The following is a 17,857-nucleotide window of genomic DNA, read 5'->3' as shown; positions in this document are numbered from 1 at the left end:
TTCTTGTAGAAGTTTTACTGATAATAGAACTAGAAGAACAAAATTAACTGTTTGAAAAGCCAGAATTATGACCCTTGCATTAAGGTACAGGCTGAAAAGTGAACTCTACAATTCCATTTAATTTATGGCATTCAACGTAGCAAAAAGAAGTTAAAATGAAGAAGAAACACACACAGGATTTAAAACAGCGATACAGAAATATTAGCATAATTTGTACAATAGAAATATGTAAGCATAGATACTACTCGTATTTTGTAAAAAGAAACCCAAATCCCATTTTTATATACAAAACTAGAGGAACAAAATATCAGGCCTTTTATCAGATAAGCCCTTGTAATATTTATTTAAAAAATAAAGTCTCAGATTCACACAAGATTAAGCTATACTGGTTGAGCTGAAAAAGACATTTCTTAGTGCTCTACTTTTTTAATGGATACACACCAAAAGAAAAGAGAAATGTAACTGTTACCAAAAGTACTCTAGTATTTTTAAACATGCTTTGCTTTGGTTATCCTGAACCCCATTGATCATCTCTGATCTAATATTTACACTTTAGCTGTTATGGTCATATTTTGGACAAGAAAAACAAAAAAAGGTAAAATTATTATTAAATTACATCAGCAAATAATAGTACCTGACAGCTGCCAAATTAGGTTACACCCTGAGAAGATGCTATGGAGGATATGCCAGTAAGGTCTGCATGCAGTTACTGTCCATGCCATATTTATGGTACTACTTAGGTCTAGGCACCAACAGCTCCTGCTCATTGTCCAAGAAGATTGTAGATTATCTGTCTTATCAATAAATCTCTCCTGTTACTGCAGCTTAAGTGTATCTGCTCTGCACATTCAGCGATACAAAAAAAGTAGCACTCTTGGTTTTGATTAAGCATTGAGACTTTCCCTTCTAACGTACCTACTGTTCAGTATTGCCTGCCCTTTTCTAAATCAGCAGCTTAAGAAAAATTCTAGAACTTTGAGATAAGCTTGCCCTTTGATTAAATATTCTGTCATTCAGCTTGAAGCAAAGAAAGCTCTAAAGGAACTTAAATCACAGCTCGTCACAACTACCTAAGTTTTCTTGGTTTTGTTGTCCAAGTGCCCATTAGAATGCAGTAGCTTTGATCTGAAGGACAATAATAATCAAATAAAACATTTTTAAAACAATTCCAAGTTACTTAAAAAAGAAAAAAAAAAAAAAAAGAAATCAGCCTAAAAAACAAAATGCCATCATTAGATGATGAAACTGCTGTTCACTGCATACATCCATTCTTCTATAATGTGAAACAAAGTAGAAGGTTCCTACTGACTTCAACTCATAGGTCTAAATTTAACTGCAGTATATGTATATTGACCACATTTAAAGTTCCTTTCATTAAAACCCTAAGTATTAATATGGGAATTTACATTTCAGACCAAGAACAAAAATAATTAAGACATTTTCCTCTGAAAGAGGAAAACATTTCAGGAATAAGACCATTTTGACATATCCTTACCAACTTCAGGAGAGCTAAATGGAACCTCTTTTAAACGCTTTTCCAGTTCTGCAAGGGATGTATTATTAATGATCTCCTGCAAGAAAAGACACCATTAATTATCAATGCCAAACACATTTTCCATAGATACTGAAATTGGATAAAATTAGTATTTATTGCTGCCACCTTGTGTTCTCTAAGGACTTATACATAGCATCCTTTTAAACTAACAGACCAGAGAAGTCTGTCAAGACAAGAAGTTAACTTGTCTCACCTACAACACAGCAGTCATAAGCATTTATTAATACTTTTCACAATTTTTGATGGTGAATTATGCCAGAGTAATATTTCTATTTGAATCCGGCTCCATGCATGACACATGTGGCAGGGAAAAAGGCAGCACAAACAACAAGGCAAAATATCTCAAATACTGAACATTACAGTTGAAGGCATTGAACATTAAAGTGTGCCTGCTGGCTGAACATTCTTAAATAGTTTTATAAGTGTAAATACTGATTATTTAAAGTAAGACAAAGACAGTGAAAGAAGCATGACAATCAGAAAGCCATTCCTACACTTTAGCTTAGTTTAGCTGTATTACTTAATCTATATATGTATACATAAAATGTCACAAAAAGATACATAAACTAATTTCTTCAAACCAAACTCACTGAAGTTCTTAATAAAACATACAATGTAAATCAGTACAATGAAAAAAACATGCAGAATCAATATCAAGAGAAAACAAAAACTCTCACACAATCTTTCTTAAAGTTGAAATTTTTGAGGACAAATTTCCTTTGGTTCTACATCAAGACAGTTGTTTACAGTTATCAAGTCTGCAGTCTGAAAAGTTATCAAGAACTCAGTACAATGAACAAGCTCAAATGACGTATTATTTTGGCATCCCAAAGCACCATTTAATAACAACAGCCTAAACCCTAAGCAGCTACTGTAAAAATTACAAATATCAACATAACTGTAGCAAACATAAAACTTGTGCAGCATTATTAGTTTTCAGAATACAAAAGCTTATTTTTGTATTCTTACTACAGTAGGATGCAAGACAAACCTGAAAATATCTACTAAGTACATTTTAATGAGATTTTATGTTATGCAATGCTCTGAAGTCAGAGACATGCAGAAACACGCAGAAACACAGGTGTTGACTCATCAGCATGTTATTTAATTATTTCATTCCAAAAGGCACACAGAAAAGCAAGAGGGTATGATCACTTATCTCAATACTTCTTTGGAAAAATAAAATTCACGCTACAAGAGGCTTTAAGAGAAGCCTGTAATTTTTTCTCCTGGCTACCCACTGAACAGCAGGCCCCAACAGAATTTAGTGATGATATTCAAGCGTCTTTTTCTACACAAATCTAAGTCAGCATTCACAATATTCTAAAGCTTCAAGTATACAAGTAGCTTCCCGGTCCTATTTGCTCATGAATAACAATTCTTGGTTTCTCCTCAGGAGACATGCAGTCTTGTGCTAATTTACAAGGCAAAAGAATGCTAATTGCATTTTAAGTAGTAAAACCTGTATGCACTGTCAGAATTCAAAGCTGCTAAGTTACCTTAAAACTGTGACAAACACAAAAGCTACTTGTACAAAAGTAAAAATTTGTACCCTGAAGACTTTATAAGTTTAGATAAAGGGCTAAGAAAATTCATAAAATTCATTCTTTTTCAAAAAAGGAGCATCACAGAAAATATTCTTAGGTATTTTTTCTCTAAAAAAAAAATAAATGTTTCAATAGACACTTAATGCAAACTTGTACCTTCAAATAATTCTAGAATATTATATTAATTTACCTTAAAAGGTTGTGTACTTGCCATCAGTTTAGTATCCAATAGCCTAGAAACAAAGTAATAGCTAAATAAGTTGAAATGGAAGAATGTCAGTTTTGCTAAATCCTCAAAAATGTTTTGGTGTATTAGCTGGGAAACAGCAGTTGCACCCTGTTGAAAAATTACTCTTAGATTTCAGAGCAGCCAAAACACCCCTTGGCTTTGTTCAGCATGAAAAAGGACAACAACTAAGCAATAGCAAGAGATGCAAACAATAAGTAGCTAATAAACCTTGTTCAAAATGTAGCGCAGATTCAAAACACCAAATATCATGCCAAAAACCACGGGGTAGCAAAGCTGCATCTTTTGCCAAGAAGTGGAACAATAGCACTGCTCTTCTGCAAAAGAGATGCTACAGAATACTTTAAAAACTGTATTTATCTAACTTGTTCCCAATTTTATTTCCAGTAAGAACTAAGTTAGGGCTAGGACAAACAATATCAGCTTGTTAAAACAGTACTAAAACAGCTGAAAGTTTGAACTAAGAACTTACCTGGGAAAGACACATGATGTTACTTCCTTGAACTCATTTAGGTCCTAATTTAACATTAAACCAGAAGATAAAATTCAAATAAGTTAACTGTTTATCAGTCTCAGGATGATAGATAGCAGTAGCTATAATTATCCAATCAGCTTCTAAAATTGAGGTAACAGTGACTGAATTCTCACCTCTTAAGAGATGTATTCATCAGCATTATGTAAATACCACCTGCAATTACACAGAACTACAGACTAATTATCTCTGATTTGTGTACAACTTGCAAGAAAAATACTGAATGACCTCCAATACCCTATCCTATTATATAACGTAGACTACCTCTAATTCCAGCTGCATTAACAGTTCTACCTAAATGTTCCAAGCATTTAATTTGCCAGCGGAATATAAGCAGTCACTCCAGGGGGGACAACTGACTGCCTATAAGACTAGATCTTCCGTGTCAGACATACAGGAACAATTGACAACTGCCTGTGTTCCAATACCATCCAAACAGGTCCCAGACTCTTCTCCCATCTCATAATCAAGTCTTTCCCCTAACACGCACAAGCCCTTGAGGATTGCAATTAATATAACTACTATACAGGCCACCCTTCCAATGAGATCTTTGGTTTCTTCAGACAATGCCCTCAGTTCTAATACATTGTTTAGTGTAACTTAATTGCTAGGCTACTGCAGTCATGAAAGTATGCTCCCTCCAATTATTCAGACATTTCACCTCTTCACTTGAACATCATCTTGCTACAAGATTTCTTATCCTTTGTTAATTGTACTATATTATATTAAAATATGTATTCCAACACTGTAAACTACAGAGGGAAAAAATGCCACATAATAATGCTGAAGCTCCAAACCAGGATCTTAACAAGTTGGTTAAATTTACCTGCCATTATCCAAGCAGTTTCTGAAGGACTAACAGATAGAGCAGAAATCACAACAGAAATCAAATCCCAATGTTTAAATTAAACATTTAAAAAATGTAAAGGGGAAGAATTCCATCCAGCTAAGCTTTCTACATGAAGATTTAAGAAAATAAGACAGTAGCCAGGCGTAACAAGTGACTTTTTTTTTTTTTTAATACTTTTCTGTTGTTCTTAAGATAGTCACATGCTTCCATTCACTATCAAGTCTGGAGATAAGACTAAACACAAATACATTAAGGCATTTATTTCATCATCTGAACACTCAGAAGATCACTTACATCAGGTAGGGGACAATAGAACTGGTGTATGGTATGCATAACATCCAGCAGCATGTTGTGCCCAATAACAAGCTTCCCCTGTGAAAAGAACATTAAATGCTAGTTACCCTTCCAATCATGGCTATGGCAAGGGCAATATATGAAAAGCACCTAACCCAGATGCTAGCCAAGGGCAGCTGGGAAAAAAGCCCAAACCAAACCTACCTATTTGCTCTCTGCCTGACCCACAGGCTACTCCATTCATTCAGAGCAGCCACTCCTTTTTCCTCTAATCACAGCCTCTACTCTTAATCTTCACTACTCACAACTAATTACAGCCTTCAGCAGCTGCTGAAAATGTTAAGAAGATGCACTAGAACAGACACTTACAACTTGGTTTCCAAATGTTATCTATTTAAGATTGAAGTCAAGTGCTATCTCAGTCCACCACCTTTTAGTTTACAACTTGTACACTCACAACATATTCTTTATGGTTGTAACATATGATAGTTACTACAGGCATGATCTGGTATTCACAGTGCAAAACCTTATGCCAGATGTTGTAGAAGCAAGTTCCTTCTTGAAAAAGTAATTTTTTAAAATGGTAACTTTGATTCATTTAACATGACAACCTTTTCTACTTCCCTGCATCCTCCACGTGCTAGAGATAACAATATGGATACGCATTTCTTTTCTACACAACAGGCTATAACAACTACATGAAAATAATTGGTCTGAAGGGGACAGATGTAAAACTATAGCCTGTTTTAACCATGTAAGAGAACCAGATGACCTTCTCTGATTAAGCCTTTAACTGCCAGGAAAAAAAACACAACCACAAAACAAACAAACAAACAAAAAAAACAAAACAAAAAAAAACAACCAAACAAAAACAACCAAAAAACCCAAACACACACACCTCCCCTCCCCCCCAAAAAAACCTCAACCAACAAACCACAAAAAAAAAAAAAAAACCACAAAACACCAACATCTTTTTCAGGACAGAGGAAAAAAAGCCCTCAAAGCCTAGTTACTTAAAAGAATCTTGTTAGAGCCCTAAGAAATTAGTAATTGACTTTTACAGATAAGGTTGCTCATGTCACTTGCTTAGACTTTTCTTAAAATACTACAGCCAGCCACTATGAAACATGAAGCAACATCAACTTAAAAAGAAAGAAGTCACTTTAACTTGTATTTCATTTTATCTTCCAAAATGTAACTACAAAAGAACTCCTTCTTTTCTTTTTTACAACCAAAGTTACACTAAAAATGATGTTAACTTACAGAATTAGCAATGGCATGAATGACTCTGGAAAACCCTACTGCATCATTCAACTCCTCCTGCAAGCAAAGATCCTGACATCAGTGAAACAGAAATACAAGTATTGTCAAAGCTATACCTGTGAACTACCAGACACACCAGTTAGCTCAAAATGTTTCTCAGATATAGCTAAGAACAAACCACAGAGGAAATGTCAGTATTTGGAAGATACATGAGGTCAGAACAGGAGGCTGCTGACAGAATTCCAGTTTCATATGTAGCAATAGTTCACTGTAAAGTCAGACAAGTCACAAGCTATTGTGGTGGGTTGACCCTGATCAGAAGCCAAACATTCGCTCTGCCTTTTGATCACTCCCCTTTCCTGGGGAAAAGGGAGAGGAACAAAAGAAATTCAAATGAAGGCAGAAAGACTCCTGGATCAATGTAATGACCACTTCCTAAGAAAAGTAAAACCTGCATGCACCAGTAAAGCAAAAACAGGCCTTCATTCATCACTTCCCATCAGCTGGAAGATGTGTAACCACTTCCTGAGAAGCAGGGTCTCAGCACACATAAAGGTTGCTTGGGAAAATAAACACCACCATAACCACAGACATCCCCTCTCCACCTCCTGCCCACTTCCCTCAGCCTACTTGCTATTGGGCAGGGTGGAAGAGAGAGAGAAAGCCTTGACACCGCACAAGCACTGCTCAGCAGCAGCCAAAATACATATGTGGTATCAACACTTAGCCACAAAGGCAAAGTGCAGCAACATACGGGCTGTAAAGGCAGTTAATAGCCAAACCAGACCAATACAGCTGTAGTCAGTTCACTGTCAATATACTATCTTCTAGAGTGCTCAACAGCCATAAGACTCCAAATAGCTCAAGATGCTGCTAAAATTAAGCTACGTATCTTCAGCCGTATTACAACATGCACTGTTGTAAGATGCAGCAGAATTAATCCTGATTGTTATTTCTATTAAATCAAACTGTATTTTTATGCTGACATTGAGATTGGGTAAGAAACATTCCTCACTCTTTATATAAACAAAAAGAATAAGAAATATTATACAACTACAATATTATTCAGTGTGAGCTACACATTTTAAACTGACTCAGATTAGTTTGGGGGGGATCTGTCTACAGCATCTATTTTAGTTGCACTTAAATATTTTTTGTAACAGATTCTTCCTTTTCAGGAATAGAGGAGTAATTTCTGCCTTGCATTATCTTTGTTCAACGAGAAGTGAAATTCAACAAAAACATTCATTGTTATTTTAGTTCGGCTCTGAATGCCACAAGTCAGAGTGAATATTGAATCTATAAAGACTGCTTCAGAAAAACCTACTGTAGCAGTAAATTGTCCTTAACTTGCCTTTTGGAAAAAAAAAGGTCACATTAGTTGAGGTCTCTTAAATATCTCTTTCCCTCTTAAGAGGCATTCTGCATGCAAGTATTATTTGCTCTGCCAAATTGACTTGATCTTGAAACATGCAAGTACAAAGCACAAGAGTGTGATGAAGAATTCCCAAGATTCAAGTCCTATGACTTCTTGAAACGCATGTCAGACTCAGCAAGCAAAAATATCATGTCCCATAAAAAATGACGAGAGTGCCCAAATATACCAGACATCACCTTCCAATCAACTTGTTACTACAGTAGTTACTATAGTGTGCAGCGTGCTTCTATCAAGAAAAGTCAGATGACATTAACTGTACATGACATTTCAACTCAGACAACTAAGAGCAAGTTTTATAACAGAATACTATCTCAAGGACAGACTGCAAATGCAAATAATTGTGCGAACTTGTCAGAGAATTTCTGCAAGCCTTTTTGCAATGACTGCTATCATACAGCACTAATAAATGCAATCAGCTGATGTTTCCTATTACTAAACCATGGTTCTGTGATAGAGCAGATTCATAGAAGGAGGAATTCACTGCTCTCAAATACTGGTTCAGTATTCTACAATTGCTCATTTTTTAAAATTCTCTTGAGTGTCTGGTGACTCTTCTTGCTCTACTGCAAAACCTAAGTTATCGCGCAGAATTTGGAGGATCAGTTTCAGACAACAGCCACAGCCAAACAAAAGGGAAATACTACCAAACCCTATCGCACAATTCTGCATAACTGATTGAAGTCATAGATTCTCCTTCTCCCCTTTTCACGTAAAACTAATGAAATGGAACTTATTTACCTGTTCTTTTGCTTGTTTCTGCTGTTCTCTTCTTTTTCGCTCTTCTTCATTTACCTTGCTAATAACAATATATCTCTCCTTCTAAAATTAAAAAAAAAAAAAAAATACATAGTTTGAGACTCCAAGAAGATTATACTTAAGACCACTGTGATTTTTTTGTAAATTTACACTGTAAAGAAAACTACGTCATACCTCAGCAACAGTTACCTGGCAACATGAGTTCTTCTACTGTAAGTACCACTTTAGTAGCTACTCACAAACCCCTACTTTAGAAAGCTGCATTAGATTCATCCACCAAACTTAACTTTTACTGAATCCACCTTTTACTTCTGAGGAAAGGTTATCAGCATTTCCTTGTAAACAGCAGATTCCAAATACTTCTTGAAGCAGGAATTTGTGCTAGGAAGTCAGGATACAGCATGTTATGCCATTATTTTTCCTCTAAGATCGAGATCTACTTTTCACCAATAGAAAGAATCAAACAATGGTTTGGGTTAGAAGGGACCTTAAAGATCATCTAGTACCAAACCCCTGGTGGGGACCATGGGCAGGGACACCCTCCATTAGATCAGGTTGCTGAAACCACTACATCTTAAAATACCTTTGAGTACCCTTTTAAAAAAATTATTAAGCCACAGAAATACATGCTTACCCTTCACGTGGTCATATTTAATGCTCTAAATTAGTTCCACTTAAAAAGTTTTGCATTTTGTATGATAAAGCTTAAGTTTGATCTAAGTTAGGAGAGTTGGTAAAAGTAAGAAATAAACAGAACAAATGTTACAGACAGTAACAAAACTAGTGACCTTATCTGACTCCACAGTTTCCACATGGATACCTTTTGGATACCTAAATGAAAACAAATGAAAAAAAAAATAAAAAAGTAGTTATTAATTTAGCATATTGAAACTGCAACAGTAGATTTCATGCTTCATTATTACTATAAGTCTTAAGTGCAAAGAAACTATTAAAAATTCCGTTAAATGTAAAATAATGGAAAATTTGAAGCAGTAGGCTAGTTAAATTGGCCTCCTTACATTATCTAAGAGTAACTGGCACTAAAAACTATTTTCTTATGCAATTTCCCATCCTACTGCTATGGAACCTGTAACTTCATATTTTAGTAATATTAAATAAACGTCTAGATATTTCATCACAATCCAGAATCTCTGCTTTCAAGAAATTCAAACCCAGAACACTCGTGAGAAAGCTCTCGGTTACTTGCAGCCACAAGACAGCTTCTCTGGTGACTCCATGCCTTTCATATGTCACTTATTCTAGCATTTATAATCAACCCTGAACTTCCTGCTAACAATAAGCTTTAATAGAAAATATTAATACAAATGTCATTACCTCTGCTACAAGGCTGCATCGCTCCACCACAATCACATTTAATTACCAAAGAACTACCATACACAGAGCATCCAAATGACAGAAAAGTCAAAGAAAATATTGTCTTTCACTGCTTAGCAAGTAGACACTATCTCTGATCTTCCCATTATTATATACTAATCACAAGTATACAACCATCGCAGAACTGGCAGGTTTCTTTAATCCTCTGGTTACTACTAAAACTAGCACTAGATAACATATACTAGAAAGCTACTGTATCCTTTCCACCCTGACTTCTCACACAATTTTGCACCTAGACCTCACTTTGAAGCTGTTGCATGTCACAGACCCTGGATGCATTAAAACACAGTTGCACAACAGAACACTGAGAACACAGAACATAGAGAAAATGACCTGTGAAGGGTTCAGGATACAAGGGCAATCAATAACCTGTCTTCTGCTTTAATTATCTCCATGCTAACTTCACAACTTTGCTTTCTCTTGCCAGTGTACACACACAGTGTACAGAGCTGTATACACATAAAGCAACACAGCTCAATGTTAATACAAATAGAATTCATGAACACACTTTTCCATCCACTGACAGAAGATGGAGGAATAAGCAGACAGCATAACACTGTGTCACTGGAAGCTATTGATACTTTAAAATGTACACAGAAAAAAAATCTCAAAAACACCTCTTTTTTTCAGATTAGTTCACACTTCTCGAGATTTCATTTTATAGAGGAGCTTTATTTTATCCACTTCCAGTGTAAGTAGCAAGAGTGCCAGATACTATTGCAACACTGAACTCTGTACATTTGGTTAATGTACAGAAAAAGATCTCCGCTATATTCTGCCATTGGACTAATCCAATCAGAACAATGAAAATCTCATCTCTACAGCCTTACAGTTTCTCCTCAGGCCTTAAGGGACATATTTAGGCAAAGATGAGTGATAAAATAAGCTAAGAAAGGACAACAGAATTACTACTAGAATTACGATTTTTAAAGTCATCAGAAACGCTCAGACTTGGTATCTAACAGAAAACGTATAAACATACCAGTACCTACTATTTGCTACACAACTAACAGTTTCTCAGGTAAAGGCCACAGTCTGTATAAGTACATGCACTTTCTGTTCACTAAAAACCTGTCAAGTTGCATTTGTTACGTAATTCTAGGCTGTGCTGTTCCATTCACAGATTTTAGATAGGAATGATAAAAAAAAACACTAAGCTTCAAAATATTCAAACAAATAGTCATAAACCAGTTTAATGCAATTTATCTTCAAAACATTATAAAATTCTTCTCTTAAAGGAAAAACACCTCTGAGGTTAAGTAGATCAGATCTTACCCAGGTTTCTTATCAGAAATACTAAAAATATACAGTAAGGCAGTATTACCAGTAACTTACTTCCAGCTCAAGGTCTGATAAATTAATTTCCTCTGAAATCTGAAATCAAAAGATAATTGTGTTACTAATTCTCTTCTTACAAAACTGTTCAGTTTAAGTCTACTCCATGTTCATTTGTAGAAAGCTTTTTAAACATAAGTCACTGCTACCAGAATATATAGCCTTGCAAGGGTTTTACTGAATTGTTCAATATACCATTGTATAGTTACCTATCTTCCCATAAGTAAATATTCTGTAGCCATTACTAAATACAGACACAGTGATGTTATCTTACCCCAAAGCTTCACAATGTTCTACTATTTTTAAATTATTATTTTCTTATGTTTTATTTTTAAATAACTGTACTCTCCAAACGTCTGGACTCCAAAGCTAAATGCACTTTTTGAAGGAAACCCACTAAAACCAGTTCCAATACAAAGCATCAACTACAAACTACCAAAAGCTCAATAGAATTGAGAACTCTGATTATAAAATTGTAAAATATCCAGGGCTTATGCAGCACTTCAGCAGTAGCAAAAGGAGGCTCACATATGCAAGAAACTTCCTGACTATACCAAAATATTTTGTCACTGCCTGCAGGAGGTATAGCTCATAAAGCAGAGTATGACATCCATATAAATTACCATGTTTTCTCAACCTTCGGAGATTAGTCAAATGTAGATTTTACTATAGTTAACCCAAGTAAAGATTTTTTTCTTCTTTATCACTCCCCCAATTCTATATGGCCAAAATAAATATTTTTTTTTAAAAGATGTGTAATTTCAGAGACTAACCCTGTACATGGCTCCAGTTCCAAACTTTCATTTTCTTCATTCTTTAGCAAGTCTTCTATCTGTTCCCTGGAAGAAACAGATGATTTGCTCCTATATCTAATGCTAATGTTTTATTTTTATGATGCTTACAGCTTTCTCCAAAAAAAAAAAAAAAAAGAAAAAGAAAATGCTTTGTAACAAAAAGAGAACTATTGCACAGCTAATAAAAATATCTTCAACATATGAACATGTAACTATTGTTTATGTCTTCGTTTCAACAATATCAGAGGATATTAAACTATTTTACTTACACTACTTTTTCAATGAAATTTTTCTGGTCTTCAGGGATTGTTACAGGACACTTTGTGGCATTAGGAGAAATGTATGACACAGAGCCTGCACCATTGGCCTGAGAACGTTTTTCATCATACTGTTCCCTTAGCTGTCTCTCTTCTTCCTGATTTAAATATGGAATTCCTTTAAAAAAATAATAATAAAGAAAAAAAAGATGTTTTAAAGCTCATCATAATTAGAGACAAATTAGGGATGTGTGATTTAGCAAAGACTTATTACTAACCAAGCAATTGCCTGCGTTATGACCCTGAAGCCTCAAAACATGTCTTTCCCTTTCAATCATCTGTTCTAGAGCCCATTATTTATCTGTGTCTACAGGTGTCCTTATGCCATATGCCATATTAGCTGGTAACACTGGACTCTTCAGAGCTATATGCCTCATCTGCAAGAGGACTGTAGAGCTGCAGATCACAACACTTAGCACTCCTCTTCCTTGCTATATGGATCACTTTAATAACAGCTGGCAGCAGCTCCTATTACAATGTACTGACACCTTTTCTAAAATGTTACTACTAATCCATTACACAGACACATAACTTGTTACTCTATGTATTCTGTTGAATCTATACAACAAATTTTTTAAAAGAGAGTAACTATCAGCACAGTTGTAGATTGCAGAAGAATAATTCTAAGAACTACATTATGTCATGAATGGCTGCCTTTTTCTTTTTGCATAAAATGAAGACATGATTTTTGCAAGTATTGAAAGAAAAGAAACAGAACTCACCATTGCGAAACACTTTATTAAAATCAAATCCTTGATTTGCTAAAAAATCTATACTTGAACTCTGCAACAACAAAACAAAATAGCTTACAATCAGCAAGAGTATCTGTGGCATAAAATGATCAATTTAGTTAATTTTACAATTTTTAAGAAATTGTATGAAGTCTAAAGTGAAGATCAATCAAAGTTGCTGAGGCTAAAGAAGCCATAGAGATTTTATGCATTGCTACTTTTGTTATTTGTTTTTAACTTCCATAAAGTACAAGAACAATAAATGCATAAAAGGGATAAAGATGAAAGAATAAGGTATGTGGAGCGAGGAAACTAAAGAAAGCAAAATGTGGTTCAGGAGAACAAATCTGAGATCAGAAAAATGCTGGCAATTGCCTGGGAAGCAGTGAAAGTGAGATAAGCAGATGGGAATAAAGGATCAAACAGAAAAGGCAAGTGAGCAGGAAGTCAGAGAAGAAAGGAAAAAAAATAAATAGAATCATCTTGCCAGGTTTGGAGCATTATCTCCAATTCCAGAAACCACACAATGTAATGTGTAATAAGATTTAAAAACTGAAGTCAAAAAGATTCCCTTAAAGCTCATTTTTAGGGATTGCTCTTAACCACTGCCTATTTCTGAGAAAAAAAATAAAAACAAACAAAACCCATAACCTTATGTTTTCCTGCCTTTTAAGCTGTTAAAACAACCAACCACTTCTCCATCTACAATGATGTAGTTTTCATGGGAATATTTTTCAGTTTATTGCAGGTATACTTTAACCAAACAAAATTAAACTTCTTTCTCCACTAACCTGACAGACAAACTTGACATCTGGTGAACTTCTGTTAAAGGGTTTGGGAAAAATATAGAAATTAAATGACTTCATTATATACCTGTAGAAAAGAAGAGTTCCATGTCAATAGAGCTTATTAATATTACTTCATAAATTCTTCTATTAAGAAAACAAGGAATAAGAGAATAACATACTTTTCTTCTGTATGATCATATTTAAAAGTGCAAAGGCCAAACTGAAAGAGCAAAAAATCCATGGAATGCTGGAAAGGAAAGGAAAACTTGGCATGAGAATAAAAATTGTACATATTCAAAGATCAGTAGGTGCATCCACAATAAATTATTATTTTCCATTTCAAAATTAAGCAAATCTGAATCTTCTTAACAAATATTTGATCTATTGGTAATTTTGAAGTAAATATACCAGAGCTTTTCAACAAGTTTTCATCCCAAAAAACTACTACCAAGGCTGATTTGTAGTATGCACTTCCATTCCATAAACAGACAAGAACTGATGGAAGTCCCATTTCTCTCCACCCACTGCTCACACACAAGAGATGCTGCACCTAAAAGCAGCTGTCAGTCCCCTTCTCAACATTCATTTATATTCCCTATAACATGGGAGCGCACTGTGAGGGACACTGGCTATGTATAGTTTTCAAATAAGTGTAATAATGCATTTAATATTCTTCTAACCCACATGGTTAACAGTGAATTGTGCGACATACGTGCTAGCATAGTCACTAGGCATTTTATCATCATGTTCTCTAGTACTTCACAATTGTTGGATCAATACTGGAAAGGTTTTTAGCACCACTGAAAGAATATGAGAAAAAAAAAACACCAAACACCAAACCCACAACCCAAAGCATCACAGTTTGTACCTTTTGACCCTCACACACCATATGTTGTCCCTCATGTTCATTTGGTTACTTTTCAAAACTCTTTCCACACCCTCCAGCACCTTTCTTCTGTGTGTGTGTGCTGCAGAGAGGCAAAGGTGGTGCTGGCAGCTGGCATTTACGTTTTGTTAAGGACAGTACATACTAGCAGGGGAGGTAGTTTGGGAAGGACCCCAATCCTGATGTAGTCTCTCTGTCACTGAACTTCTATTACCCAGTCCCCCTTTGAACTCACAACATCCCGTTAACACTCGCAACATCCCGTCACAAGCTCTACAATCTACTGACTCTTGCATGAGGAATGACATCCATCTGTTCCGACTATGACTTCTGCAAGTTTAATGTAACACTCCCCAATACTTGTTAGTAGAGACACTGAGCCAAGTAATCCCCATCTGATCTATGTAACCCAGTCTTACAGTCCTCTGTCGTATTTCCTTATATTGTCCCCATTCTGAACTAAGGACTTCTAACCTTTTTCCAACATTTTCATTTCAGTTGAGGTAAACACTTTACCTTTTTAAGTTTCTGATATCTTTCTTCTGGAGTGTCAAAGCCATTGGTTAATGCACTAACAGAAGGCCCATCACTGATGCCTGAAAAAATAGAACATATTTTGTTTTGGGTAAGCTTTTCAAAATTAGCCACACCAAAGAAATGGAGCAACTGTAACTTGAGAAAAACATTTTAATTTAAAGTGTGTGTTAATATTATTTGAGAAAGATTTGCTACTACAGAAGTATGCATGTCAACATAAAAGCCACACAGTTCAACGGTAGTGTTCTAGCAGTAAAGTTCTGCTGCTCTAGGTCCTATTCAACATGACCAGCAACATGGGAAGACCTTCCAGTAACATAATGTTGATGGGTCTTTACAACATAATGCGGGACCAAAGTCAACATAAAAATGGGAAGAGTGCTGCTCATAGATTTGTTGAATGACACTTTAAGCAATACTTAACAACCATATTTTTATAAGCACCATATCTAATAAAGCTAGTTTTGATCACATTTATGCTTTATGGTTGAGTGAAATCTGCATCCCAAAACCAAAGCACTTATTACTGATGCATAAACCCTCTGAATTTTATAAATATAAAGCTCTTACTACCATCTTTCCCCGTCCAAACACTCCCCTATTTATCCCAACCTCTTGCCACTGTGACACATACAAAATCTTTAATTTTTTTTTCCTGAGCTACAGCTGAAAATCAATTAACATGTTAAAAGATTACTGCACAGAGGGAGTATGAGTATGACATCTGCTTTTGCGCAAACTCTTACTATTCCACATATAAGAAGGAGTTAAATAATTCTGGCATACCCTTAGCCTTTTCAAGCTGACACGGAAACGTGTTACATGAGCGAGCACGGGCACCTGGACCCCACACAGATACCGCCAACAGTTCACAATCACAGGTGCGACTATACCTGAAAACTCCCCGTCAATAGCCAGGAAGTCCGACTCCTCAATGGCTTCATACACTTTGTTGAGGGTATCCTTAAAATCTGCGGATAGAGGGGTAAAACACACCTGAGACCACTGACGGGCTCCCGCCGCCCGTCAGACGGGCAGAGGCGGCCCGCACCTGCCAGCGAGCGAGGGCTGTGAGACCCCCGGGCCCGCCCGCTGCCCCCTCAGCCCTCGGGCTGTGCCCTACGCGTGAGGGGAGACGCGCGGACCCCCTCAGTCGCTAAAGGAGAGAGTAAGGCTGGGCCCCACCATCAGCCTAGAAAAGGGAAGCCGGGACGCTGGGATACTGGGACGTCCTCTGCAGCATCGGCTCGGGGCATCCCACCGTGACCAACGAGGTGGGACTCGAACACGCCGCAGATGGGCGGCTGAGGCACTTACTGCTTCTGGTCACCTCCATCACGCACTGGCCAGGCCCGGCGACACCCTCACCCTCCACCGAGCGCTGCCGGAAACCCCTCCTCCCGCACTGCTGCACGTGAGCGCCCACGTGAGAGCCCGCGGGCGGGCCGGGGCGGGGCGGTAGCCGCCATCTTCCCCTGAGGCGGCGCTTGGCGATTTGTAGGAGGGGTTCAGGGTTTGGTTTGCTTTGCTTTGCTTTGCTGTCTGGTGAGGAGGTTGAAGGGCCGGTCTCGCACCGATGGGTGAGCGGCAGCGGACTTGGGGCCAATGCAACAGCCGACTATTAGGCCAGAAAAGTGGCCTGTCCCCGCCGCCAAGCGGAGAAGCTGTAAGGGGGCCGCTGGCTGAAAAGGATTTCTGACAGAGCTGCTCTTTTGGGGGGTGTTTTGAAATGCTACACGTGGGAAAACGCCGCCTTGGCCTTTCAGACCAGAAAGGCAGAACTAGCACCAGCAAGAAAGAGGGAATAGGAGTGTGTGAGAACATATCAGGAGCATAATGTAGAACTTGCGGTGGTTGTGCCTTAATAGTGGATAGTCCCAGAGAGCTTGTAGGTTTGAGGTATTATGGAAGAAGCATTTGTGTTCCTTGTTAAAATGCTAAACCTATCACTTTCACACGACACTGCGGAATAACTGTAAATAAGGCTCAGTGCCCAGCAAGATGTCTGCGCATGTGTGCTGTGGAAGGGAACAACTGCCCAAGAGATGAGTTGTTGCACAGGAGCAGAAAGAGCAGCTGTGGGCCAGGACAGCATGCAGAATTCAGTGTATGTGCTGTGGGTTGAGAGTTCAAACAGCAGGTGAATTTTCTCCAGAATTCCGGCAGAATAAACACAAATGGAAAATTCTACATTAATTTGGAGGTAATTTCTATATAGAATAGAATATACAGAATTAAGCAGGACTGAGAAGAGAAAGCTGCTCAAGGTTCTTCAAGATTTAGTTTTTTGTCCCTTTAAAGTATAAGCAATTTATTCTACAGGCTTTTCCAGCATATCATCTGTATGATTAAATGGTGCTAAGTAAGAGGTTAAAGCAGTAGCAGAGGTTTTTCTCTTTTGCAGTAAATCAGCTGAAGCCTAAAATCCCTATTATTGTGTAATGTTCCTTAATTAGTTTTCTGCTTGCAAGTCTTTATGTCGGGAAGTGTTTCGGAAGGCATACATCTTCACTTTCATTTAGTTTCAGAAAATGATTTTTTTTTCCAAATTAAAGTACCTGCTTGGTTCCCTTCTATGTATATATTAAAGCA

At 36.9% G+C, this 17,857-nt stretch overlaps 1 protein-coding gene across 4 annotated transcripts in view; it reads right to left on the bottom strand.

Annotated features, from left to right (window-relative positions):
* The window catches only part of PARN (poly(A)-specific ribonuclease), a 59,725-nt gene extending 43,054 nt beyond the window's left edge, over positions 1-16,671 (bottom strand). The window contains exons 1-16 of one of the 4 annotated variants that reach the window (XM_062611854.1): positions 16,583-16,671; positions 16,159-16,236; positions 15,245-15,324; positions 14,022-14,089; positions 13,846-13,927; positions 13,046-13,106; positions 12,276-12,441; positions 11,986-12,051; positions 11,213-11,251; positions 9,271-9,313; positions 8,465-8,545; positions 6,289-6,345; positions 5,026-5,103; positions 3,822-3,865; positions 3,293-3,335; positions 1,496-1,571 (exon numbers count right to left, since the gene is read on the bottom strand). In XM_062611854.1, the coding sequence (XP_062467838.1) occupies positions 1,496-1,571; positions 3,293-3,335; positions 3,822-3,865; positions 5,026-5,103; positions 6,289-6,345; positions 8,465-8,545; positions 9,271-9,313; positions 11,213-11,251; positions 11,986-12,051; positions 12,276-12,441; positions 13,046-13,106; positions 13,846-13,927; positions 14,022-14,089; positions 15,245-15,324; positions 16,159-16,236; positions 16,583-16,601 (1,081 nt within the window). In that variant the 5' untranslated portion in view covers positions 16,602-16,671. Of the gene's footprint in view, positions 1-1,495; positions 1,572-3,292; positions 3,336-3,821; positions 3,866-5,025; positions 5,104-6,288; positions 6,346-8,464; positions 8,546-9,270; positions 9,314-11,212; positions 11,252-11,985; positions 12,052-12,275; positions 12,442-13,045; positions 13,107-13,845; positions 13,928-14,021; positions 14,090-14,710; positions 14,811-15,244; positions 15,325-16,158; positions 16,255-16,582 lie in introns of those variants that run through there. The other 3 variants (XM_062611857.1, XM_062611855.1, XM_062611856.1) reach the window with 3 other exon arrangements.
* Between the last annotated feature and the right edge of the window lie 1,186 nt (positions 16,672-17,857).

This window comes from Pezoporus occidentalis, unplaced genomic scaffold (genome assembly GCF_034315485.1).
Source record: "Pezoporus occidentalis ecotype Australia unplaced genomic scaffold, CSIRO_AGI_Poc_V1 ctg158, whole genome shotgun sequence".
NCBI classification, from domain to species: domain Eukaryota; kingdom Metazoa; phylum Chordata; class Aves; order Psittaciformes; family Psittacidae; genus Pezoporus; species Pezoporus occidentalis.
Note: the sequence above shows the minus strand (reverse complement) of the source record. Positions and strands in the feature narration are given on the sequence as shown.